At 42.3% G+C, this 25,739-nt stretch overlaps 1 protein-coding gene and 1 long non-coding RNA gene across 2 annotated transcripts in view; both read right to left on the bottom strand.

Annotated features, from left to right (window-relative positions):
* Positions 1-4,659: 4,659 nt before the first annotated feature.
* LOC147755672 (uncharacterized) lies at positions 4,660-7,369 on the bottom strand. Its single transcript, XR_015329014.1, has 3 exons — positions 7,244-7,369; positions 5,887-6,602; positions 4,660-4,760 (listed from the first exon to the last, which is right to left on the bottom strand). It is a non-coding gene; the product is annotated as an uncharacterized LOC147755672 (long non-coding RNA).
* Positions 7,370-11,153: 3,784 nt separating this feature from the next.
* LOC111251731 (neurotrimin-like) overlaps positions 11,154-25,739 on the bottom strand; it is a 103,472-nt gene continuing 88,886 nt past the window's right edge. The window contains exons 4-10 of the mRNA XM_022808638.2: positions 25,297-25,455; positions 18,746-18,877; positions 18,094-18,387; positions 16,280-16,333; positions 15,715-15,762; positions 15,323-15,379; positions 11,154-14,682 (exon numbers count right to left, since the gene is read on the bottom strand). Of these exons, the coding sequence (XP_022664373.1) occupies positions 14,576-14,682; positions 15,323-15,379; positions 15,715-15,762; positions 16,280-16,333; positions 18,094-18,387; positions 18,746-18,877; positions 25,297-25,455 (851 nt within the window). The 3' untranslated portion in view covers positions 11,154-14,575. The remainder of the gene's footprint in view (positions 14,683-15,322; positions 15,380-15,714; positions 15,763-16,279; positions 16,334-18,093; positions 18,388-18,745; positions 18,878-25,296; positions 25,456-25,739) is intronic.

Genomic DNA, 25,739 nt, shown 5'->3' with positions numbered 1-25,739 from the left:
ATAGTCACAGCGCAGTCGACAGCTTCGTGAAAAAAGAGCTACGTGATTTTAAACAAGTACCGCACGAACATCTTAATATTATTTTCTCACTGTCTGTTCCGTGCGATATTATCTCATTACGATGTGATGGAGGTATTGAAGCAACGACAAAAAGGGTAGATAAGTCGCGCTGCGGACTAAATGAGATGGCCTTGATCGTTGTCGCCGTCGTGCTCAATATTAATGGATAGCAGTTTTCATTACGATAATGCATTTGGCTTTCTCTATAGCTATGCGAATCGACGCGATTGACCGAGCCTGACAACGGACACATGCGCGTCGAATTTTTCAATATTGTCCTGCGTATAAATTTGCTCTTATTCGGTCGTCGACGTAAAGGACCTGTAGACGAAATTGGAAGAAGGGCGAGGGTGTGCGGCATCATCGACAGAAGGGCAATGAAGAAACTCAGAATCAGGAGTAGCAATGGCAACAAGATGAACAGTAGCCACAAGGAAATTGCACACCTTCCTGCACCCACTAGCGTTAAAAGCTCCCACAACGTAAAATTTTTTTTCGTAAGCAACCAGAATAGTTCGTGAGCTATGAACTTACTGAGGGGTGCTTCTTAGCCGTCGTGGCTTGCATGCTTCCCTCAACAAGGCGCAACTAGCAGTGTCTAAGGGTTATAGTTAGGAACAAACATTCACTATTTCCTTCAACTTTATTTATTTTACATCATAAAATATTATAAAGCTACTTGATTACATATCTGTATAAAAAATAGTGTAGAAGAAGGAGGGCCAAATTAAAAGACGCGTAGCACATAAAAGTGGGACCAATGCAACTGCCCGAACGACTAGGACTGATCTATAGCACGCATTTATCATGCGACAAAAATATACTAAATATCGGTTATACTAATGCCCACGCCATTATGTTTGTTTTTCGGAAAGTAATGTTTACTATTTTGCTCCTCTGTTGCTTCATTTGTTTGCGATCAACTATTTTATATCTTTTTTTATATATTATTTATCTATTTTGACCTATAAGGTCGTGTTTATCGTTCGTCAAAATTGGGAAACTATACAGTGGGTTTAGACATGTGTGTCAGATAAAACAGAATTTCCGCTTTATTCATCATTTGATAAAGAAGCTGCCCAATTAAGTTAAAAAAAACGATGTATGAAATGATACAAGAATTGCTGTTTTCAAATGCTTTAGGGTAGCCACCGTCAAAATCGAAACCCCTAATGATTACATTCTTTAGGCCGACATAAAGCAAAGTGTACACTGTAATATTTTAGTATAATAATAATAATAGTAATAATAAGAATTTGAATCGTGCACGCTACGTTTATCAAGGGCTGTTTCGGCATCTTTTTAATCCCGGCGCAGGACAAATAGTACTTGTTGAAAGTGCTGTTTCCAGCAATATGCATAATTTCCAGGGGTCAAGGCAACATTTTGTTAGCCAAAACATTTATATATGTATATGATAAACAAGTTATTTGTACGCAACGAGACGCGACAAGTGACGACAAGCGATGTCCTCTTGTCTGCCTGTAGCAACTTGTTGAGACGGCGGTACTTCGACAACATAATTGATATCTTCACTTTGACTGGTGCAAAAATATAAGTATACGAAAGGAACATATATATGCAAATATATACACAAGTATACGTATGAACATATATATATACTTGTTGTACACAACTTGCTTATCCTACTTGGGCATATCGAAATGCTGGTCGTAAAATTCGCGATGGCGACCCTTCGTACGCCAATCTCACATGATGGTACAGGCGTAACAGAATTAAACAGCAGAAGTTGGAACATACGTAAAATAAAAGTGGAAAACAGGCCACTCCGACTCTCATCCACTGAAAGACTCCCTCAGCATCAACGCCTGAGGCTATCGACATCGGCATTTTTTCCTTCAACAATCCGCACAGCCGCTTTGAAAGAAGACTGCCAACAAGGTTTTGCATTTGACAACAGCAAATAATGCGTACCACTTCGTGGGCCGCCCCTGCCGCCGCCGCCGCCGCCATCGTCTCACTTCTTTTCTATCAACCAAACGAACCGAAGCATTTCATCAGTTCCCTCGAACCGCTTAGTTCTGCTCAATTTCTCTTTACTGTCACCATCGTCGCAACGCGTTAGCTCGCGGACTGAACTACGTCATCATCTACAGCTTTGCTCAGTTCTCGCTGTTGCTCCCGCTGTTCCCAGCACCAATACGCAGATATTCTCATATACCAGTTTCAGTGTCATAGTGCAACTGCTACAGCTGATTCTGACGCTTTGGATTGTCGCCGTTCCACACACATGACGACTGAGAGGAGTGGTTCCATCGTAAGGCATGTATCAACTCCGTAATATCTTCGTTCGTTTGTCCTCATCGCACCAACATATTATAGCCCTGCATCCCTATGAAATGCCTAGTCGGGCATCAATACCCGCTCCGCCTATATACCCACAGCAGCTTTAAGAAAGGCAAACTTCTACTTTTTGTACTGCGCTGAATGTAGACGAGGTGACTTCCCATGTCTTCTCGTAGAGGGCACGCCTGTTTTAGCATTGGCCATCCATACCGCGCAGCATCTCAGCTTCGCTAACCCATTTTGCCTTTCTATTTCAGCCAGGTCCAACTTGCGCAAAGTCCGGACCGGGCCATGAAACGACAGATACTTCTTTTCCCTTCTTAGAAAAGGTTTAGGTCCGGCTCTTCGTGGCTGGCTGACAACTCCTGTGACACGGGTGGCGACTTCCCGCCATGGGGGAGGACAGCGAAAAAAGATAACGCGCAGAGAAACTTTGAATCCGCTTGGCAGCGGGCCAACCATCTAATATAAATGTAGGGTGATCCATAGCTTTGAAAACGTAGTGTTCATTGTGAACAGGCACATGCGCACCTAATACCCGAGCGGTTCGAATAGTGGATCTAGAAGAGTAACGATGGGTCGTAGAGTCCCGCTAAAGGGAGATTGTCGCCCCCATATACACGCCCCCGGTGGTTTGTAACCGGACCAGAATTTATTGGTGATTTCTCGTACTTCTCTACAGCTGCACCAGCTGAGTCGATGCGACCACAGGAATGACGCACGAGAAGACGTGTAACAGAGGCCTAATCACAATACGCAACAACATCGTTACTTGTTTAATATTCACCAGATTTAATATAGATCGTGCACATACTATGCGCGCATTGTAAACCATTCTATAATAATTGATATCTGTCTAAATATGCATTTTGCCACAAAGTCAACATAGCCATGAGCGTAACATTTGACTTAAAAACACGTGCGTCCATCATGACGCATCATTGTAAATGTCACACAATAAAACACTGTCCGTATTATCGACCTACTCAATCTAATCAAATAGCTTTATAATTTCCTCAAGTGTTTCATACATGCATTATGTATGTGATCGAATTCGGATAAGGTCAAAGAGTTCTCTCAAGAACGAAGAAGAAGTTCAACAAAAGTCATTAGATCACCATCATCATTTCGATTATGATCCCTTATCTGTGATCTGCTCCTTCCAACGTCATCGATACCGAGATGAATTCAAAGTTAATAGTTACAAGTGATAGACAGCCCCTCGACATCACCATGAAAACATCAATTTTTCGAGCCAGTGACTTGTAGCGCTATGTCCCTGGTATCTGACGATATTTTATGAGATCGTACATGAAACTACAATGATCACAAAGAGACAAGACCTAGCAGCGATACGAACGATACTAATTTCTGTTATCCGCAGCAATTGCAGGTTGTAGAGGTTTTGAAACGGAAATCGAGCAGATTTTCCTTCCTTACTACAGTTTCTTCCTGTGTCTGCGAACTATTCCCGAAACGTATCCTCGATACTTGACGACTTGAAATATTCTGTGAAGTGTTTCTGTGAAGGCGTAACATCGGGTAAGTGTATTGGATACGACCTATTGTGGTGACATAAAACTGACTGTTATCTTCGGAAAGGTCTTTAAGCTTGTGCTTCCTCGTGTTTCGACAACCCAATTCCGCCGAGCTATAATAAAACGTTTTCAGAACCGAACAATGAAAATTGCTGACGTTTAAAACTTCACCTCAAGCCCTGTCAGTGAAAAAAATCCTGGAGTGGTTAATATTAGAAAGTCAAATGTGGACCCTTTAAATAAATGCTAGAGCTACGTTCCCTTGTTTTGTCTTGTTCCAGCGTTCTTACAGCTTTTGAGGGACCGTATCTCTATCATTCGGGTTCCCATATGTACTCCCGTCCGTTTACTTTGAGAAACTATATATCGATATATATAGTTTCTCAAAGTAAACGGATTATGAAATATCCTTTACCACCCCCTGCCCTTTTTGGATATTGAAGTCCCGGCAATCATGTAGATTTGTATTGGCAGAATAAACGGATTGAAGCCAATGCGGGGTGTTCTCTTGCTCAATTCAAAAAGTAATTGAGGCATGGCGACAAGGTCTAGCGTTGTTCTCAAGTAATTAGACTGCGAAGTTTCGATTGTTGGTACAGCAGTCCATGGGTCTCTTAAGGAAACTGAGGTAGCGGACACATTCATTGTTTCATTTTCAGCAAGTATCTCATAATACCAGATGGTCCTGATGTCTACTGCAAGCATTACCATCACCTTGCGTCCGAACTTACCCGACACTACTATCAAATGCAGTTTCTTTCCAGAGCGACGCCATTCTCCCATACGGTCCTTCGCAGGCTGGCGGTACAGATTGAATGATGCCTCGTTTATGCCAACCGTAGGTTTCAGGGAAGTCTTTTGTTGATTACACATAGAATACAATACATTGGAATCAAATTATAGGAGAGCCACCTTCTACTCAGTTTTTGGATCTTCAGCACTTGAGTTTATAGTTTTTTATAACACTATATGCGAAATGTTAGTTCTAGCCCTCACACTCACAACTCTGCTTGCGTGAGAAGCTTGTGAATTACAGCAACGCGTTCTTGTCCGCTGTCCCGATATCTGGTCACCTCTTTGCTGGTTTTCAACGATCTCCGTTTTTGAAATATTTTCACCATTTATATGATGCTTCTTCGTCTAGGGACTTTTTACGTACTGTCTTCACCGAGCATCGATGAATTTCCCCAACGTTGTGGTGTTTAAAAAATCAAAATCGGATCATTCATTGAAAGCTGATTTTCGAAACTAAAAGATGTTTTGCCTTTTGAACTCGTTTTCCTCAAGTGAATTCAACCGGTTTTCACTTACGAGTTTCTAGAAGAGCAGAGTATTTTTTGCAAACTTTATCTGTTAGTCGTGCATAGTTGAAAAGTTATTCAATTTCAAAGTTCGCCGGATCCGCTTCTAACAGTCTAACAGAAGTTCGACGTTATTCCTAATGGTAGTTCGAAGCACTGTTTGACCGTAATCGATAGAAAAACGTTACCGCTACCCTTTAGATTATACACAACTACCAATTAGCATCACGAAAATTTAAGGAACATCGGTATTTGGAAAAAAGGTTAGTCATAATAATATCCGCAAATCAATTTATGATGCATTATTTATCGATCTATAACTGTCGCATCGTTTTAGCAGTGTGGCAAAAAGTTAGCGTTACAACGAAGCGTTTAAATTTCTTTTTTTCTCAAATAGTAACTTTTTTTTTCATTGAAAAACGTTACCTTATTCGTCTATGAAAAGGCAATATATAATATTGAACCAAAGCCAACGCAAGGGCAAAGATGAGCGGAGGAGATGATTCTTCAGATTTCCGGCTCTGGTTTAACTAAGTAGTAAACTGAACCATATACATGTCGTTAAAACTTACTGGACTTCACTTCTGAAACAACATCATTGCATTTTTATCACTATGATAATTTTTAATTCTTTCGCCTTTTGATGAACTTTTGATGACTTAATGATGACAGTCACATACCTCTTTCAGGAACGCTCTCTGGGGGCTCACTGACCACGAGTTAGCTGGTCATTCACGAGACGCAATGGTTGGCACTCTCAACCACTGTTTTTTGAATCTCACCGGGTACGAACTTAAAGTGCAAAGCCCGCAACTTCGGGCTCTCCTTACGCTTCCTTAGAGCCGCGCTCCTAGTCTCGCTACCACTTCGCGCTGTCGTTGCATGCCACTTTTGTGCTCCTTCGAGAGAGACAAATAGTCGCCCCATTCTATTCCCAACTCCCTAAACTCAGCTGTGTTTCCCCAACTTTGTTTGGGGTTCTGCGCCGACAGCGATTCATGCTATGCCTTCTTATTTAAACTCAACCCGAATGGAAAGTCCGGGGTTATGGAAAATTCGAGCAGAGGTTTAGTTTCATCCGACGCTAGGGGGAAAGAATGCACATGGGTGTGTTGGTTGCTGATTTATGGGGTTGATGGGCGTCGTAACCGCATGCAAAGGTCCTCTCTTTACCCCCCCCCCCCCCCCCCGTCTTTCCCCTTTCCTCGCACTCTCTCGCCAATCCACTCAAGTTAACAGCGCATTGCTATTGTCGCTGACGTCTACCGGTTTCGCAGGCGTCCATCCACGCAAACAGCCGGCGCAGGACTTGCGTCGGTGGCCGAACAATTCAACACGTCGTTGACAACTCAACACAGCAGAATAGAGGGGCGAAAATGCAATAACTTTTGATTTCCTAGAGAGGGGGCATAAGTTGTAGCAGAGGAAAACTAATAGGTAGTATTTGCAGAGCGCTTCAGCAGGCCTTTTTTTCTAATGTGAAGGCCAGCGAAGTGGCGGGCGAAAGTGAAATCGCTTTGCATAAATGATAAACAAGACCAGTCTACGAGTATAGGAAATGATTGGCTAGAATTAGCAGGGAAAGTTTCTCGAAACTTTTGATCATACTATACAAAATCTCTATTATGGTAAATTATTAAAGATAGTGTAGACTAATACGTATATTTAAAAAAAAAAAAGTTATATCGCGAACCAATCATTGAGCAAGTATAAAGAGGTTAATCTATGCCTGTTCTCGACGGCTGTTTCCTCTAGTAGCTTGGTCAGTGAATCGAAACAAATCTACGACTTAACCATAAGAAGCACTTTCGTTAACGGGATGTCAAGCACAACTTGTGTCACCTATATGATCTCACTTACCAAATGCGCAACGCAAATAATCTTTAGCTAGCAGACTACAAAGTGATATGGCTGTTCATACTATATCTGTGTGATCTATGATTAATTATTGCATAAATATTGATAACAATAATAGCAATAATACATTGAACGGTTTCAGACTCACGAGCATTACTTCTGATCTGAAGTGCTACTAACCGAGAAAGCTTGACTCGTGACTTCGTTTTCACCACAGTTTCATATGCATTGTACGTGGCTTCATACATTGCAATAGTTTATTCATATGCTGCTCGTACCATCTGTTCAATCGTATGTATCGCATATATATGCAATGCACCGAAACTGAGTTCCTTCAGATGTTTTGCCTCTGGTTTTGTCAGTCTATGCAGATTTAGGTTCAGTTGTAAACGACGACTCCGAACACAGCCGAGATTGCATCAGAAATTTCAATACGTCTGAGCGTTAGGTATGATATTTGTTAGGCAGTGGGTATACTCTAGATGTGTTCGTATAAAAACAATTGAGTTGGTACGGAGGATTCTGCTAAAGCGGGCTGGCTTCACTAAGCCTTTCACCACGTATGCGAGAACGCATAACCGAGGAAGAAGATGAGATGTTTTGCGTAATTTTTCAAGGATCGGGTAAGATTAAGCGTGGAGTTCACCCGATCTTAAAACTCTCTATAACGCAATTGGAAAATAAACATCGTTCAAACGAGTTATGTTGTCACAAAGCCTAACGGTACATCCGTGTAACCTAGAATGGTATATTTATTTTAAACTATTATGCTCTAGTCAAAGTATTTGACGTTATCTTAAGAGTATTTCGCCTGGGTCATTTTTACCATTTTCGCCTTTTGTGTTATATTTAACATCTTTAACTTTCTATCATTTGTCACCTATTGCAGATTGCAATCTACGTAACAATATAATAATTTATATAATGAAAATAAATCGAATGATAAACGTATTTCTAGAACCTTGCTGGTTTGGTCTTACGTTGAAACCTAAGACGTGCCGATAGTATGAGGCAATTTTTCAGATCATAACTTCCGTTGCGCACTTAACTAAGTAAATATTATAGTTATATTCAATTGGGTCGTCGTTGCTCATCAAATAAAGTGAATGTAGCTGACCTTTTTGATCTACCCGATGGTAGGAAGGGACGACACCATATAATAACAGCACAGGAAGCCGACTTCATCTCTTTTGGTAGACTATATAGCCGTCGCCGAATTCATAACAGAACGCATATAGAGTGCTTGCTGGGATTGTCGATTTTTATATGATGGTTAATGAGTATCTTTTGGGCAAAAGCATTTCAAACATTTTTTACTATTGTGCCGGATTTTACAGATAGGATGGCCTCGAAGCTAACTGTAATGACCAAGAGGGATCTCGAGCTAATAAGGCGATCCAGGCGACGGCCCTTGGCTTGTCGAGTTTCATCGGCCACCAGCAGCAGAAGGTTGAGCCACGGTGTGGTGGGGCCTTGTGGGGCAGGGCGGGCGGAAGGGGGTTTGGCGTGGGGGCTAGTCAGTGGGCAATTAGGAAGAAGGGTCTTAAGTTTATGCGCTTAATTTGCTCGTGAAGATAAGATTCATCTGGGACTCTCACAGGATAGCTGGAGATGGCTTTTGATGCTATGCTATATAGAAGCGTTCATGAGGCGGCGCTACAGCGGTAGAGATATAAGAGATCCTAAGGAGCTTTATTACATTGAAAGAGAAGTTAAAGGGAAGAAAAACTCAAGATGTCCGGTAGCCAGAAAAACGCGTCTTTCCACCGTATAGCTGAAGCAAACTATGAACGAAAGACATCATGTCGAGCATCCCGCGTCATGCCTAGTGAAGCTTCGCGGAGACGACATTCAGTGTAGCTTACTGCCTGCGTGGAGTGATTCTTATACGTTATATACATAAAGTCTCTATGAACTATACGATAATATAACACTTTATACATTTAGGACTGTGTGTGGATATGAAATAGTTCCCTCGATTGAGCTCCTGATGGCAGTTGGTAAAATGCAATATAAGAGGCTTGGTTTTAAAAATACTTTGGACTGACCTATTCTACATTAAAGTTTTCCATATTACTCCATTTACTTGAATATTTTGTAGATAAACTTACGAAATACAACAAACTGAAACAACGATTGATTACATGTAGATGCATAGACTACTGATTAAGTTTTACGATATCACACTTCGATTGGAATGTGAGCTTCCAAAAGCTGAACATTTCAGATCCCGTAAGCACAGTTATAGGCGTGTGCTTTGACCTCACTCAGACTGTTGATTTTTCATACTGAAAACAAACAAATATATATGCCAGTAATTTAACCACTGTCGTGATCTACGGAGACGACGCCGTACAGAAAATGCGTGCCTCCATATCAGAACTACGAGCTCATGAAGCCACACAAACACACGAAATTTTTCATACACTCACATCGCTGTTGGACGTATGCATCGCAGAACCTCAAAATATCGGATAAATACTTGGACAACACCGTCCATCTTTGGATACTTCGTTTTACTAAAAAATGCGTTTTATTTCATAGATACATTTCACGACCTAATTTGAAACTATCTAAGCTTGTGTGTGTAAGTTCTCTCCACTTTTTTTGTGGTGGTAGTTACAACTTTATTCACAAACTCGCTGAAAGACATATATTGCGTAGACGCGAAGGAACTTTAATTCACCTCTGTTAATCAGTTACTCGCTATGTCGGGCGGCAGCGATGCCGCCTAGGCGTGGGCGGATACTCAAGACAGCGAGACTGAATTGGAAAATTGGCAAGAGAAAGAGGGTATTTCTTCTATATTGAGGTATCTTCACGATTATGGGGTGCACGAGCGTGGGGGAAATGGCTTGTGCGTTCTCAATCTAGAAGAGCTAGAGCTGATCACGGTGATTTGAAAGACTGATTTCCCGAGAGTCTGGAGTGGGCCAGTGTGAGCTAGAGTGTTCGCTCGTTCTCCCATGCGCTCCGCTTGCAGTAGAAAGAACTACACGTATAGTGGGGCCTCCTTGCCCATGTTGTATCCTGCTTAACCCTCTACTGGTATCCTCTAAGCCACTATGCCACCGTGCCACCACTGCCGTTCTGAGGCTTGAAGAAAGCTTCGCACAGCTTCCATTGCCTTGCCGTCAGCACGCGTTAGTAAGTGAGTAAGGACCTGCTACCCATCCTGATGCTCTCTGATGGCTCCTGAAGGGGTCCTTGGTATAATATCCTATAGGGGACGAGAGAAAAACGAAGAAAGAGGAAGACGTACGACGACGCCTGCTTGCCTGTAAAGGCATGGGGTGGAGATGGGATGTAATCTGCTTGAGGCTTGAACGATGTACGATTCGGGGGGCCATAGGGTTAGGCCGGGACGTGGGTAAAGCAGCGGCATTGCGCAGGAGCGCAAGAAGATGATAGGAAGAGCTTATGCTTAGACATCTTGAGGCCGGCAAGCCGAATTGGGGATGGGGGTGGAACAGCGATACATTGACGTACGTCTATCTGGATGAAAAGGGCTACAAATTCGGAGAGTTACAACGCTACAACTCTTTGGTACACCATGCGGGGACAAACAGGAACCCGATTTGGTAGCAGAGACGGTGCCATCGTATATAGCAAAATCGAACAAGTTAGCATCACGGTGCTCCTTGCCGGATAAGCTCATGCTGCCTATGAGGCTACGCCTTGATACTATCTATCTATCCTTGTGTAGAAGGCTGTGCCGCTGCGAACAGTTTGCATGGAGAGCGTGTAGTGTTGCGTTCTACCGTGATCTCGAATTGATTACTATGACATGACGAAAATAGACGCTAATACAAGAGGAGGGATTTAATTTGATAGTGTAAGGACAACGAAGCATACAAGCAAGAAATACCTAGCAGTCCTTTACTAATGGCAACCGTCAAATGTAAGCGACAGTATACGACAAATCGTCGTTGAGGGTTCGTTATTGCCGTTTTTTTTTTTTTTTTTTTAACAACAACACGATATGACGTTGAAGTTCGTTAATTGTACAAGAATATTTTTCGTTATAATACTGTTCAGCCCGGTACTATGAAGCATGCGATTTGCCATTTATACGTAAGACATATTGAAATTTCTCATAATATTGTGTCTTTATTTACAGAGCATTCCCATGTTACGACAATATATTGGCGAGAGATTCTTCAATGATGGCTTGTTACAATCAAGGCCGTGGAGACTGGCTTCGCATCATTGTTTGTATCCTTCATATCATTTGTTTTTATTATTGTCTCGCTTGTTCGCTATCGATACTAACTTAAAATTGAATAAATAAATACAAGCATTTATTGTGTACTAGCATGATTATTTTTAGTGCCAAATGTACATTAGTTATTTATTTACGCGATTTTATTAGTTATTCAGTATTATTTTTATTTCCAGGTATATGTAAAGCAGTTTTCGTCTGGTCGATTCGTTCCCAGCATTACCCGTCTCGCTGTTCGTCCAAACAATGTCATCACTTGTAATTGTTAACATTGCGTAGCATTATTTACTGGTTCGTTTGGTGATCGATTATGTGTGCGCCTATGCGGTTTGCACCCCACCTCTCACTGAAGAAAAAGCAGTTGTCATATTGACTGAGTCATGCGTCAAGTCTGAGCCGTGTTGTCTTCTGTATTTTTGTTTGTCGACACAAAAAATAACATAAAACTGTGGCACATAACTACTGCGATTATGCCTTTTATTGAAATTGTGCTGCCTGTTTAACTGATGCTCGAGCAAGTCTGAATAATCCTGCCGGCCATATAGTGTAGAGTACCTACTGCAAAAACGTGAAAGGCCTGCTTGTATAAGTATGCGCCCTTAACGGATAATACGTCATGTACATGTAAAAATTTGTTGTTGAAATGACTATTACATTTGTAGATGATGTGTCATCGACTTAGGATCGACGGCAGCCTCATGTCCACTTTCCAACTGCTCTAGAATAAGTACGTCCTTAGGCTCAGAGATGACGTTGCGTTTGTCTCTTATAGCTTTTCGTCATTTTCCTGTAAAGTGCTGTTACTTCCGTTAGTTTTTTTTCAACCTTTCCCACTTAAGTTGTCAGTGCTCAATTTAAACACTTCCATATCTTAAACAGCGTCGTCTGAAAGCAGGCGACAACTCCTTTATTTACAACATCACTCTCCGCCGAGCTATCACGTTTTAAGATAGACATAAAGGCAGCTAGGGGGCCTCGTCACCGATATCTGTCGCTGGCTTGATTCCCCCTCATGAAATTTTCAACTACCTCAGACCTGAAAGGTGTAGCTTCAAACTCAAACACTGAGGCACAATTTTCTATTGTGCTTCACTATATCCTTTTCAAACCTATCGAACCTAACCAGCAGGGCACAACAATGCCTATTCTATAATCCTCTCTTCGCGTTACTCGTTGCCCCGAGGGAGGGCAGTTTCTGCTTTGAGTTAAAAATCATATTTACAAGACGATACAGACGACACGACTCCGAACTTTTGTTGTATGTATCGTGACCAGCGATCCCGCGCTCATAAATCGCCCTAAATATCGGAAATATTCAGGCAGAAAAGCTTGGAAACGTTTTATAAACCCTGAGATGCGATTGTAAAACAGTATCGGAAGGTAGGTCACAGGAAATAGGATAGCAGGCTATTGACATAATAATTCACAATCTTCTTCCTTGACGTTTACGTATCTTTCTTAACGTTGATGTTGACGCTGCAACTCAGACGATGATATATTCTCGCCTTTCGAGATCGTTCTTCGATAGCGTTGACAATCCTATGTTCTGTCCGAGTTCGATTGATTGGCGGGGTCCATGTAGAAATGTTTCTATTCGAGGCCCCACCCCTCAGGCTCTCTTCTATCCCATTTAAGTAATTCGGGCGGTCATTCTGCCTGTCCTCTACTTGCCGCCATCATCATCGCCCATAGTCGTTGCAGCCTGCCGCCATGAGGACAACGATACTCGTCGTTAGATTTACTTGACAGCTCCATGTTACTGGCATTCGTTTCGTTCTATCGGGTCGCGTGGCGTTGTCTGACTCCGCTACTTTTGGGCGCGAGCCGCATTGGAGCACTGGACGCTGCGATATCCTGTCAGCGGGGCGGCCTTTACAGCGACCACTCGTTGCTGCCGTGCCTATACAATACAATACAATAACGACCAACAGAATCACGCGGGAGCTACTGGATGAAGCGGCTGAGTGTATTGCATTCTTCAAAGCTCCCACAACAGAGAGAGTGTTAAGAAAAAGATGGTGGGCAGGCAACTGACAGCGGCGGTAGTGGGAGCAGGGCCTATTTACTACTATTTCGTCCCCTTTGCTCTCGTTCTTCGACATCCGGTTTTGAAATGAGCTCCGTCGTTTCCGGTGTTGTTCCGGCCGGTATACACGCACTTGGCCACCATATTCTCTCATTCATCACCATTACACAGTTCTCCTTGCGGGTCTTTTTCCCAATAGACTCTAGACAGATTCTGAAAGAAGTCTAGATGGACTGCCTTCTTCGACATACAATGTTTCCTAACACCAGTCGACCCATAATGAGACTTAGGTTTAGCCTCGTTTGAAGGATTTGACCTCGCATCATCGTCGCGCTTCTGTTTTGTCATCAGTCTCCAATCTGATTCTCTCTCAGTTTCCCTTTAGCATGTGCATTTATAACAAAACAGTGTTTGGAAATGATCTCTACTTGTGTTTACGCTTACTTATATATTATATATATATATATTAGTCATATCACTATACCTTACCGGAAATAGGAAATCTGCATCATCCGTTCAAGATGCAACTTTACTGCTACTATGGCACTTGTAAAAAGAGAGGAACGAGTTAAGGTTTCATGATTGCAGCGCAACACCAACAATAAAATTAGTATTAGCAGTAGAAATAGTACTGCTGCTAGTCAGATGAATGCCATATAGCGAGAATCGCGGACATTACACGCATTGCACGTTATGCATAAGATGCATAAGGTCGGTCGCACGCTCACATACACCGGATGTGTCGGTTACGTTATGTTGATCATCCACCAAAAATAAATTGTTGTTACCGGTGTCGTCGTCGCCGTTACCGTCGTCGGTATATCCTCTCTTTAATTTTTAGTATGTCGCTATGCTTAGCATTTTTCATTGATGCTCCACACCCCAGCCTCTCCCGTACCCCCATATCTATTTTCCGAAAGCTCCCGTTCTCAACAATTCATTTCGTTATCTCATTCGTAGTAACAAACGCTAGTAGTCGCGGACACGCGATGTGGCTCACACAACCCATCCACGCCTGCCCTTTTGTAGTTATAAATCCAAAAGCCATATTTCATAACATACGTGTGGCACGCTCCATCGGTGACCGCCACAGTTATCAATTGCACTGCCCGGCAAAATGAAGCGGAATGTCAAGGTTTCGCGAAAAAAAAAATCCCTGGTAATCTCGCGTTCGCTTATTGTTTGTTCTTTTTGCGTTATTGTCCTCTCGGGCACTATCGGGTTCGAGTAGGCAACAAGTTATGTGCTTGAATATATGCGCGACTTATATCCGTTGTTGTTTCCAGAACATGACGATGAGCTGCACGGATACGAGTGTAAGCAGGATAGACGACCTCCATGCGAGACTCGAGTCACTGTAAAGTCCGATGTCTGAAAAGTAACGGGCAGAGTTAGTTACACAACTGAACTTACTTCCATTTTATGTTCGCCTTGCAAGATCCTTCCAGCCAAAAATTTTCAGGTTAGGTTAGCGTTATTCAGAGTCTCGGAAAGGCAATTCGTTGCGCACAAAAACCTTAACAGCCTTTCTAACAACTTCTTGCACGGGGGATGTCCAATATGGCGTGAATGAAGTCAAGTTTCGATTGCATGCTGTATCTGATCGGGTCGATTGAGTAAAATACGTTTAAAAGTTCCTTTCCGGACTTGTCAGTCACAGTAGGCCTTCGATTACTCTCGGCTGAAGCCGAAACCGGCAATGTCCTATCCGTAATTGGATAGGATATTTATTTTATGTATTATTATGTAAATAAATACAAACAGTGTACTAGTCCGTACGAGCCGAATCGAACGACATAAATTGACATTGTTTTTTGGTCTTCAACATTTTATGTTACATTCGTCCCGTGTCCGCTAGCGAAGCGTTAATCGGCTGAATAGCATTAGACGTAAAATTGTTGTTGTTGTTGTTGTTGAAACGTTTTTCGCGCATCCCGTATTTAGCGTAGCGAGGTAGTGTAATGTAAAAGCCAACCTCGTTCAGACATGTGAAAGATCACAGAGTGCTCACCGTTTAGCGAAGGGTGCTCTTCGTACGTTTCGATTGTAGTCGTCCTTGACGGGTTGTCTGAAAGATTATTGAAATTAGAATTTTATCAGCTGTTCATTACGTTGATGTACTAGACGGTCCTGGACAAAGACGCCCTTGACTATTACTTCTTCGATTGTTGTTTATTTCCAGACAGCTTCATAGATTAGAAGTGAAACGATAGCGTCTCAATGTAGTATGTGCATTTAGAGCTTAGCAGTACAAAGCTCACCAATGAGTATATGAGATAAAAACAAAATACTAACCCCAAATCCACTGTAAAGGCCCTCACTATACATTATTAAATACACGGCATGTTTTTAAATATGAACTGCTCAGCCGCTTTGTATACTATTATCATATTTAATACGTACGGTGCTTCGTGGGCCGTTCGTATCTTGGCGTTGTCGGCGGTCGTTTAGCTGTAACAAGTAGGAAACAAACAATTCTGCAACTGTCTTTTCGGTAGCAACGAGGATATTTTATGAAAGCATTGATTGGCAAGCTCGCAGACTTCTCTTTAGGCTCTATCAAAAAACTGCCTCAGGTATTTAAGTTATCTGCGTGTTCGATGTGACTGCTCTATCAGGTTATTCGGCATTCTATGGATAGAAAATTGTACCTCGTTGCAAAAGTTATAATTAATTAAATAGCTCAACAATATTTTGCCGTGGAAAGGGAAGATTTGCAAGGGGAAGGGAAGATGGCTAACTTCCAAGTATAGGCAATAAGATCGAGCGTTGCAGAACAGAAGGAAACGCTTTAATCTTCTTTGTTTTTTACAGACAATAACAAAAAAAAAAAAGGTTTTTTGTTATTGTCGTAGAGACTGGACAGCTACGTTGCTGCTACGAAAAGCTTGCTTAGACCTCAGGCTCGTAGCCTTTGCAAGGCACAATATTTTACGCGGTGAAAAAAATTCTTCTATGGTATGCTTACTTGTTTTCGGTGGCTTCGTGCCTCTAGTAGTTGCCTGAGTTGGTTTCAGCGTCTCTGAAAATGCGAACCGAAGTACAGCGCATGTAAGCTAGGGCGAACGGAACCGCACAGGCTACGATAGAAGTAGTCTACACTGATCTTTTACGTAGTGCGGAGTGGTCACCTTATTCTATGTGCTTTTTATCAAGTATTGACGTTTTTCAGCTGGCACACTTTTCGAAGTAAGCAGGGTGGTTGGCCAGTACATCGGCGGAATTTACCAGCATACCATGACATTTCGGCGTCGCATTTAATACCTGTAACCAAGCAGCTGTAGGACCTGTAACGTTTCTCCAAATGAATTTCTCTCGTTGGAGACATAGCGAATAAATAACCTAGGCAATGCACAAAGGACCTTGTACATCGCCTAGATTATTTGGACATATTTGAATAAAGGACATCCCACTTGACGCACGGCTCACAACCTTTAGTTAGTAGGGTAAATTTGCTCAGGTTGACCTGAATGGTACGTGTCTGAATCTCTGGCTATTTATTACATATCGAACGAGTGAATGCATGTCTAACGACATAACAATATGTCTCCAGAGATGGCAAAGCGAGAGACAAGTTATTCATATGGTGTAGCCCTCTTGAATGACTGTCGCCTCGGAGTGAGCACTAGACTGTCCTTGATGTGATGGTATTGGTTCGTCATTGTTGCACGAAAATATTTTGTTTAGCTTAATGAACCAGCCGCCGGCGGTGCAGCACCAACGCGCTCGGCTTGTGTCCTGAAATATTAATGGACCAACAACGACCATCCCCCCTCGCCGTTAGCGCCGCCGCCGCAGCCGCCATCGCCGCTGCTTCCGTTCATACTGATATTGCTGTTGTCGCAAAAGGCATATCACTGCACAATATGTACCGATAGAGTACGTACCAGCAGAGCCATGTTGCGTCCGACCCGACCGAGATCACCTCAGGCCCACAGAGTATTAGTAGAGTGTAAAACGCGTCACAACTGATTATATCAGTTTCATATATATACATGTATACATTAGAAACGCTATTATTAAGCATTAAACTGTGGTGAGGACATCGCTTTTCATGGTTCATTGTAGGCTCCTCTACTCACAAATAGGGAACAAATCTCACCCTAAGAACAGTTTCAGAAAAAGTAGCCCAAATCGACCTAATGGACGTGAACTATAAAAAAACTACGATTTATTACCAGTATTGTTCAGAAAAATTGTGGGTTATTCAGGACTGAATAAAAATATTTACTTGAGATGTCTAGTCGCGCAAGTAGCCACATTTATTTCATCTTCAAATGTTGCGTGCCCTGCAATATTCCTTTCGTTCAGAAGGAATTTTGGCCATATATATACATACATACATACATATAGCTGAACAGGCTCGTAACCTTTGCAAGGCATAATATTTTACGCACTGAATCATTAAAGACATCGGACAAATATGGAAACGTCTATTTTTAGCCATGACCTAAAAAAAAATTAGTAGTTGTAGTAAGCCTGTGAATTACGATGGCAGATAACTGTCTATTGATCATTAACCTAGATGCAAATTATTATTAACCTACCAGCTAGCCTAGGCGCCAGCTGCTCTTCTTTCAATGCTTACTTCACAGTAAAACAAAGCCAGCTAGGGAAATCTAACTCTAGGATAGTACGCCAACGTGAACAGTACTTGTGATCCACACTGAACTTGAACTTCACCACTAGTAATTATATACATTTCATTTTGTAATCACGTTCCGAAATTGTTCTGCCCAGGATTGCATGGACACTAACTAAATTGATAGCGTACATCCTTACCAAATAGCTTGACCATCGCCTCAGTTTCACCGAGAGGATTCTTTGTGACGCATTTGTACGAGCCGTAGTCCTCAGGCTGAACTCGATGGATGGTAAGCACTAGATCGTAACGGTACTCGGGTCCTCGAGGTAGCATCGCGACCTCGTGCGTGTCAGACCTTTCTAGACGTTCGCCATCGTCCCTGGCCCAGAAGGCTTCACCCCTTGGAAATGCCTCAATTTCGCAAGTCAGATTGACGTTGTCATGAATAGGAACACCGCGAAGCTGCTCCTTGATCCACGTCATCGGCGGGACTAAACAAAAACGTTTCCGATATTATTGTACGGTATTAATTTAACGTTTCTGTTATGCCATTGCTGAAGCAGATATGCGCGGAAGTTTAGGAAGAAAGAAAAAATGGAGAAATTCTTATATATATATATGTATATATTAACTAACGGAACGTGTATAATACACAGCGCACTTCGACTTGTAATAACGGATCTTTTATATATGGCTATTCATGAGGGCTCTCTTGGCAGCAGTCAATGCAGGGAGAATTGCTTTTGAAGATACAAAGCTCGCGCAAAGTTGCATATCAAGACGATATGTTGAAGTAACAAAAACTACAAGTCTTGAGAAATACGTAGGATTACTGTTATTAAGACTTACATGCGACGTTCACTTTGATTCGCTTCGAAATCGACGGAGGCACCCCGTTGGATCCAATACAGAAATAAGGACCCATCTGATGTCGTAGGACTTTACTCATGTTTAGATACTCGCCATGGTAAAACATGACACCTGAAAAACAGGAACATTTACAGCGTCTAAATCTCTAGTGCAATAGAAGGTAGTTCATGCTATTAGAAAATACGCTGACACTTCACTAAGCTAATTAAACCTGTAAGTAAGCTGATGTTAAAGTGAGTTCCGGTGGGAACAAATTGAATTTCAGAGATTCAAGCTGATAAACAAAACGTGGCCCACACTTCTTTTTGGAGTGGGTTACAACTTTCTTCCGATTCGTCATTCGGGCCTGGCCCGTCCTACGATTAACAGTAAACATCAGTCCTTTATTGAGATTTGGAAGGGGTATGTTTACTGGGGAGGTCGGCGTGCGTAGTTTCTGCTCCCACACGCCCCTTCTCCCGGGAACCTATCATCTGATAGCAGAACGTCCCACAGTTAGATGTTCAAGCTGTACCAAGTAATGATCCTACGAATGTGTTAAAAGTTTATCATTCTTCGTTAGCAAGCATATTTGATCTAGAAATTTGGGGCCTTTCTAGAAAAGTTTTTCCACGGACATAGGTTATCTTGCATCTTTCTTATATGACTAAAAATAATTCTCTGAACTAAAAATGCTCTGGTGATGATTAATAATAATATGGGTAACGTTAAATGATTTATACTCATCTGACCCAATGACATAGTTTTTTGTCCTTGGAGGATTTTAAAATAATTAAATAATATTGCATACCCTGAATTGTCACTAGACGGTAGCTCTGCCTTAATCGGCTTGAATATGTACGAGACCTTCGTAGTTGGAAGTACTACGAGACCCGAATCCGAGCTTGCACATTCGAATTCTACCGCATAAATAATAGCCCCATCCTTCTGCGTGTCCAAGTCTCATTAGAGCTGCGAGTATGGAGTAATATTGGCCTATATGTTTGGTTGTGGTTAGTCCAATTAGTGCATGTTGACCAATTGCTTGGATGCCTACAAAAGCGTCGATAGACTCCAGGACACAGATAGTCAGTCGAGCTAGCATATGGACGCGCTTACGCCTTTTCGCTGTCTCCCGTTTACACGGAAATTCCTAACTGCCCCCTTCTCCGCTTTCGATCAGAAACTCATCCTATATTCGTTCGTGAGGTATCGAAATTGCGAAGAATGCCTTCGGCAGTGAACGATCGGTCGACTGGTTAGTTGTTTAAATGGGGCGGAATGCGTGTCGTACCTAAAAGAACAGCGGCTGGCGGCTGAAAAAGGCGTAGAGAAAGAGCTAGGCGTCGTTTGCAAGCGTCTGCAACGAATCGTGTCTGAAAGAATTCTGTCGTCCGAATTTTAGCCGCTTGTCCGCTCAGTCCGTCCGACCCAAATCACTCACTGGCAATCCAAATTTCACAAGAGTCTTTGCCGATTTTCAAAATATACAACACGCCAATTACGCTAAATTGGCAGTACATCGCAGAATGACTCAAGGAACGTGAGCTTTTATCCACAATGATCGATGTATATATGTACGGACGATGTATTCATCATAACATATGGATCGAGCTAAAGAGAGAGGAGAAGTTTTCGGAGTGTCTTCTCTAATGATTATCATCATTCGGTAGTTTGCTTCGATCGTTACAACCATATTTCGACATCTGATTAAAAAATAGTAATATTTCATGGTAAACCGCGAAAGGCAGTGTGCACTGATTTTTCACGGTCCTGGTTCCTTGCCGTTCTGTCACTCTGAGTCTGCTTACTTCATGTCAACCTGATAATATTACGGATTTGATAGATGGCTGAGATCGCTCTGAACTTTTATTCACGGAAAAAACATGTCCCTCGACATATTGTTCGCGCTTTCTCCTTATAGTCAAAATAATGTAAACACATTTTTAGACATCTGGCGCAATCGTTCTTAGCAGTAGAACTGAGCCAAGAGCAGATGAGGTTCGACCAAGAAACATGATTTGAAAAGAAAGCGTAATTATTACATCTGTAGTTTCATTGAGGTTGTATGACGAACACTGCTTACCAGTATTTCAGCTCCATCATTGTTAAGTAAATTTAAACAGTCATTGAACCGGTCAGACACAACAAAGGCCTACCTGTTAGTTTGACTGCCTTTTCTTCGACTTAGGGGTTCAAAAACAGGCCGCTGTATTTAGGTTATTGCGAACGTGCTTGCTCGTTCTTTCGCTTTTATTTGCAAGATGATTGAAAGCGGCCATAATGATGATGCTGGCGGTGCCGTTCTGTTGACGTTGAGTGGTCGTTCCCTCATTTTAGCTTATTGCGGACCGCTGTCATTTCAAAATATTAACAGTACATACTCATTCGCGTCCATGTAACGTTTTGAAAAAGGAATACATTAAACAACGTTAGAGATTGCAAATTAGGGCGAAAGACAAATAGCATCGGGTTTTTTTTGGGTAAAAATAGTTTGAGTGGATGTTGCCTGTAAAAATGGTTGAATTGCTAATCTTACTCTCTTTCTGTTCGGGAAGTGTCTGTTCCGTAAAGCATGTTTGTACTTTGAGATCTACCGCTAAAGATTCAATTCAGCTTGGGACATGAGCCCCCCCCATGCAGCAAGCTTTTCACCTATTCGGAAGAGGTGTTCCCTGTCTGGGGACTTCAGCGGACACACGGAAGTTACTGTTTCATAAAGGCTTCACTCCTATTTACTATTTGGCCGCGCGGGGAAAAGAAGCTATCAGCCGAGTCAGTCTGAATTTATTAGCCATGATTCCTCAGTGGATTACATGGATGTTTATGTGTTTCAGGTTAGCAGTCGTGGCTAAAAGCTAAAATCTTTAACAATTTTCAGTGAGGGCTGATAAAGCTAATACTCCAACTAGTTTTACGTAAATCGTGCGTTCGAATTCAAACGTCAGCGAGAACAATAATCCGGATATACGCAAAAAAAAAATCATCCATACCTTGATGTACGGTCCTCATTAGGTTAGTTAGAGTTAAAGGTGCCAAAATCGTTAGAGCCACACGATCGTACTAAAAACGCAGGTGTAAGTAGTACAACGGACATGGCTTTGTTTATGAGAAGTTGTCTTCCCAGATCATCAGTAATTTGGTGGCTGGTTATGAGTTCGTAGATGCTATTCTTCTAGTTCGTAGTACTGTAACACGAATGTTACGAAAGGAATGAGCTTGTGCACAGGGTGCAATAGGTTGTGTACCATGATTCCATTACCGACCGGATCAGCGATCATCGCCATGGATTAGTGGAGATATGTTTTCTTATTGAGTGAGTAAGGCTTGAAACAGAATTATTTGTTTCGTGATGACAGTTCCGTACGCAAGATTCAACGTTACGTGCGCAAAAAAGCTTCACCAGCTAGATACAACAAGTAGGTAGTAGATAGAAGTGCAAAATCATTTGGGTTGGTCTTCGAATTTCTAGTTCTAATAGCTAAATGAACATCGATGAACTAAACGCACCGTACCAAATTCGTCTGACTGATAGAAGCCATTCCGAGATTGGATAGTAGACTCACGCAGACGAGTATGTCTGTAAATATTAGATCCTTTTGGGATTTCAGTGGCTTTGCAGCCCCCCGTACGATTATTCTTATTATATTAGATATCTATATTTGCCTGTCATACGGTCTGCCTCCATTTGCAGTCTTTACACACGAACATCTGCGGACGGCAAGCTGGCGACAATGATCCAAGACGGCCACCTCATCTGAGCGATGGAAGGGGAGTATATAGGTTGCAAAAGAGAAAAAATACGACTTTTTCGTTTTGACCTCAACGATTTACGGCCTCGTGCATCGGATACCTAACCATGGAGCTAATAACTGAATAAGTATTGACTAACTTGGAAGACGACTACATTAGTGAGCTTCTTGAAAGTAGAACTATATTAGACACGATGATGGATCGGTTATCGGAAAACAGACCAGTAGCGCTAAACACCGCTTCCCATGACCAAGTGCAGATCAAATAGTCTCCTCTTGCTTTCATGCTCGTCCCTTCTGTTCGCCGCTGGCCCTGCCGCTCTCACCGAGCCTTTCGGCTCTCATGACTGGAGCATGGCCGTCGCTTACAAACGGCAAAACTTTAGTTCAGTTGAGTAAGATGCCATCAAATAGATAGTGCAGGGCAACATCTCGATAGAGAATATCCATGCGTGCGGAATAATGAAAAATAAAACTGGGTATAGTGGCGAGGCTGCGATACAACTCCGAATAGACTTAGCGTTGCCTACGAACAGCTGGCACCACCCAACACCTCATTTTTAAGAGTTCCTCCTGTTTGAATGCCCCCTCTGTTTAGAAGGCAATGCGAGGCTCAGAAAAAGAGAAAGAACGAGGTAGGGTATGCAAATCATCTCAGCAGCTAAGGCGGTGTCGGCGGCACAGAGGGTCGGGCACTCGGCATCTACCGAGACGAAGTTAGGTACTAGAACCTTTGTTTCATTTCAAAGAACGATGCGCGATTCAACGAAGAAAAAGTAGGCTCTACTGCAATTTGTTCTGCCTTATTAGACAAAAATAGGCTGCATTCAATTCCAGATTTGCACAATACCAACCGAAGTGTATTTCGAGGGTGACATTCGAATTAAGCCTCATTAAACAGCTTCATTTTTCAAAAATAACACGGATATAGATAAAAAATCTGAGATCTGTGATAAGGTAGCATTCAAAGTAGTACTGGCATGGACGAGCAAACTTTTGCCTTGGAACATTCGACAACTAGCCATTTTACGTTACGCCAAAATCTTTCGTTGGTTACACAGCGCCTGTCGACTTGACGCAAAATCAGCCCCGAAAACAAAAGTCAACGAAAAAGCTTGAAGAAGACACTACACTATTCTGCTAGCCTAAACGAAGTGGTCTGCTGCTATTCTTTCTACAGCAGCATAAGCGCGGATAAATGTCTTCCTGGTATACCTCAGTCGCTAGCATCCTTGGCGCCTCTGAGTGACTGAGACGTGACGGAGCGCGAATACAAAAAACGACCGATTCGTTGGGTTGCTACGGCGGCGTCCTCCACGACCGGCACCAACTGGTTCCGATTCAACTGCTACAAACAACGTCGAACGCTTACCAAACTTACCCTTCTGAATAGAGTACTGAAGGATTCGACCCACTGCGTCGTGGAGAAGACTTCTCTAGTTGGACGCCTCGCTTCATTGAAGTGAGAGAAAGTCAGTGAAAACTAAGACAGACTTCATAGAGAAAATGTGTCGGCCCCATTTCAAGGGGTAAGCAGGCCGCCCGAGGTCGGGGTATCGGCTTCAAGGAGTGGTCGGCGCTTACCGGCGGAGGTGAGTTTGGGTGAAAGCCCGTAGGACGAGCCATTGCGTTGCCAAGTCAGTCATCCGAGGACCGCGTTTTCCCACTGTGTTACGGACGACTATGTGGCAGAGTTCATTGCAGAGGTAAAAATAGCTCAGGCCATCCCACGTTGGCAGAAATGCCGATGGTGAAAAAGCATAGTAGGCGCGCAGTAATATAGGCAGTTTTAGCTGAGAGACATATTCCGCTTAGTTACCAATCTCGATGTTGAGCCGAGTGTCTGGCAAACCTGATGTAATGGTCCATTACGTTGACTCGACGAGAAAAGCCATGTCGTAAGGCAATCTCGATACTGATTGCCGGACAAAGTAGCATGATTTGTTTCCTATGTAAATAACTGTTGGTTAAATTTGACACGATGTAGTAATCTATCATAGTTGAAGGTATATCAGGTGGAATGGGTAGTGGTCCCAGGATACATGTGTTTTTATGCCTAGGTAGGTAGCGAAGTACACCGTCCGAAACGTGTCATTGGTGTGGGTGCTAGAAATAGTTCAACCTGCCGTACAATTTTGACCTTATTATTCAATCAATGATAAAGAAGCTTTCATGTGAGACCTTTAACAGCTTCACTATTGTAGCCACGTGAGTCGTGCAACCAGCGCTTTTCTTTACAGCCCTATATTTTTGACTTGTGATGAAGGGCACGCAAAAGCGTTTACCAATGGTGTATCACTGCAAACACAACTCATCGTAATGATCGTATTTTTCTCAAAAACAGCTCGTAGCTCAATAATAGCTAGATCACTAAAGGTCAACAATTGCAAATGATATTAGAAAGTTCATCATCAGAAACCCGATCCCATTAACAATGGCGTTATCTAACAGAAATCACAAGTTTCATTCTGTAGAAATAAATCTAATATAGATTTTATTTGTTTTAGATACTTTGTCTAGGGAAGGACAGTTTATACTGATAAGTCGTACAGCGAATAATCGATTGGCTCCATCAGATAAGCACCAGCGTAAATTAAACTTTCATCATTGAACAGACGTCGAAAAGATAATTTATTTAAAAAAAAAAAAAAACGCTAACTTTCAAGTTTTTAATAGGCTGACAGATTTTTTGCTGCTGTGTAGCCTTAAACTTAGGATCATTAATAATTACTTCCACCTAGTACTGTCTTATAGTCCCCCGTGAATGGCCTATATACGTGAATATGTCTTCATGCTTACCACCATCATCGGGTGAGGTGTGAATTTTGAGGTCGTGATCCCTTTTCCAGCGAATGTCTGGCTTAGGGTTACCCGTAGCTCGGCAACGAAGTGCTACGCTCGATCCTTCACGAACTGTCACTTCACTTGAGCTGAACTCTTCGTCGATCTTGGGAGGCACTGGAAAGGAACGAAACACTATTGAAAAAACTGAGCTAGAAAATGCCTCAGTCTATGATAATTCCAAGGAATAATAACTTTCATTAAACGTATTTCATTTTTGTTCCTAGTTGAGACTCCAATCAGATATTATTTTAACTTTCAACTCGATGACGTTCTCGACAGTATACATTACTGATCAATTAGGTACTGCCAATAGGTGCTAATATGCAGATGGGAGACGAAGGATCAGGATAGATGGACATTCTGTTTACCTGATCTACCACGTTCTCTTATTAGAGTCG

This window comes from Varroa destructor, unplaced genomic scaffold, assembly GCF_002443255.2.
Source record: "Varroa destructor unplaced genomic scaffold, Vdes_3.0 BEIS01000005.1, whole genome shotgun sequence".
NCBI lineage: Eukaryota > Metazoa > Arthropoda > Arachnida > Mesostigmata > Varroidae > Varroa > Varroa destructor.
The sequence above is the reverse complement of the archived record's forward strand: the minus strand, read 5'-3'. Positions and strand labels throughout refer to the sequence as shown.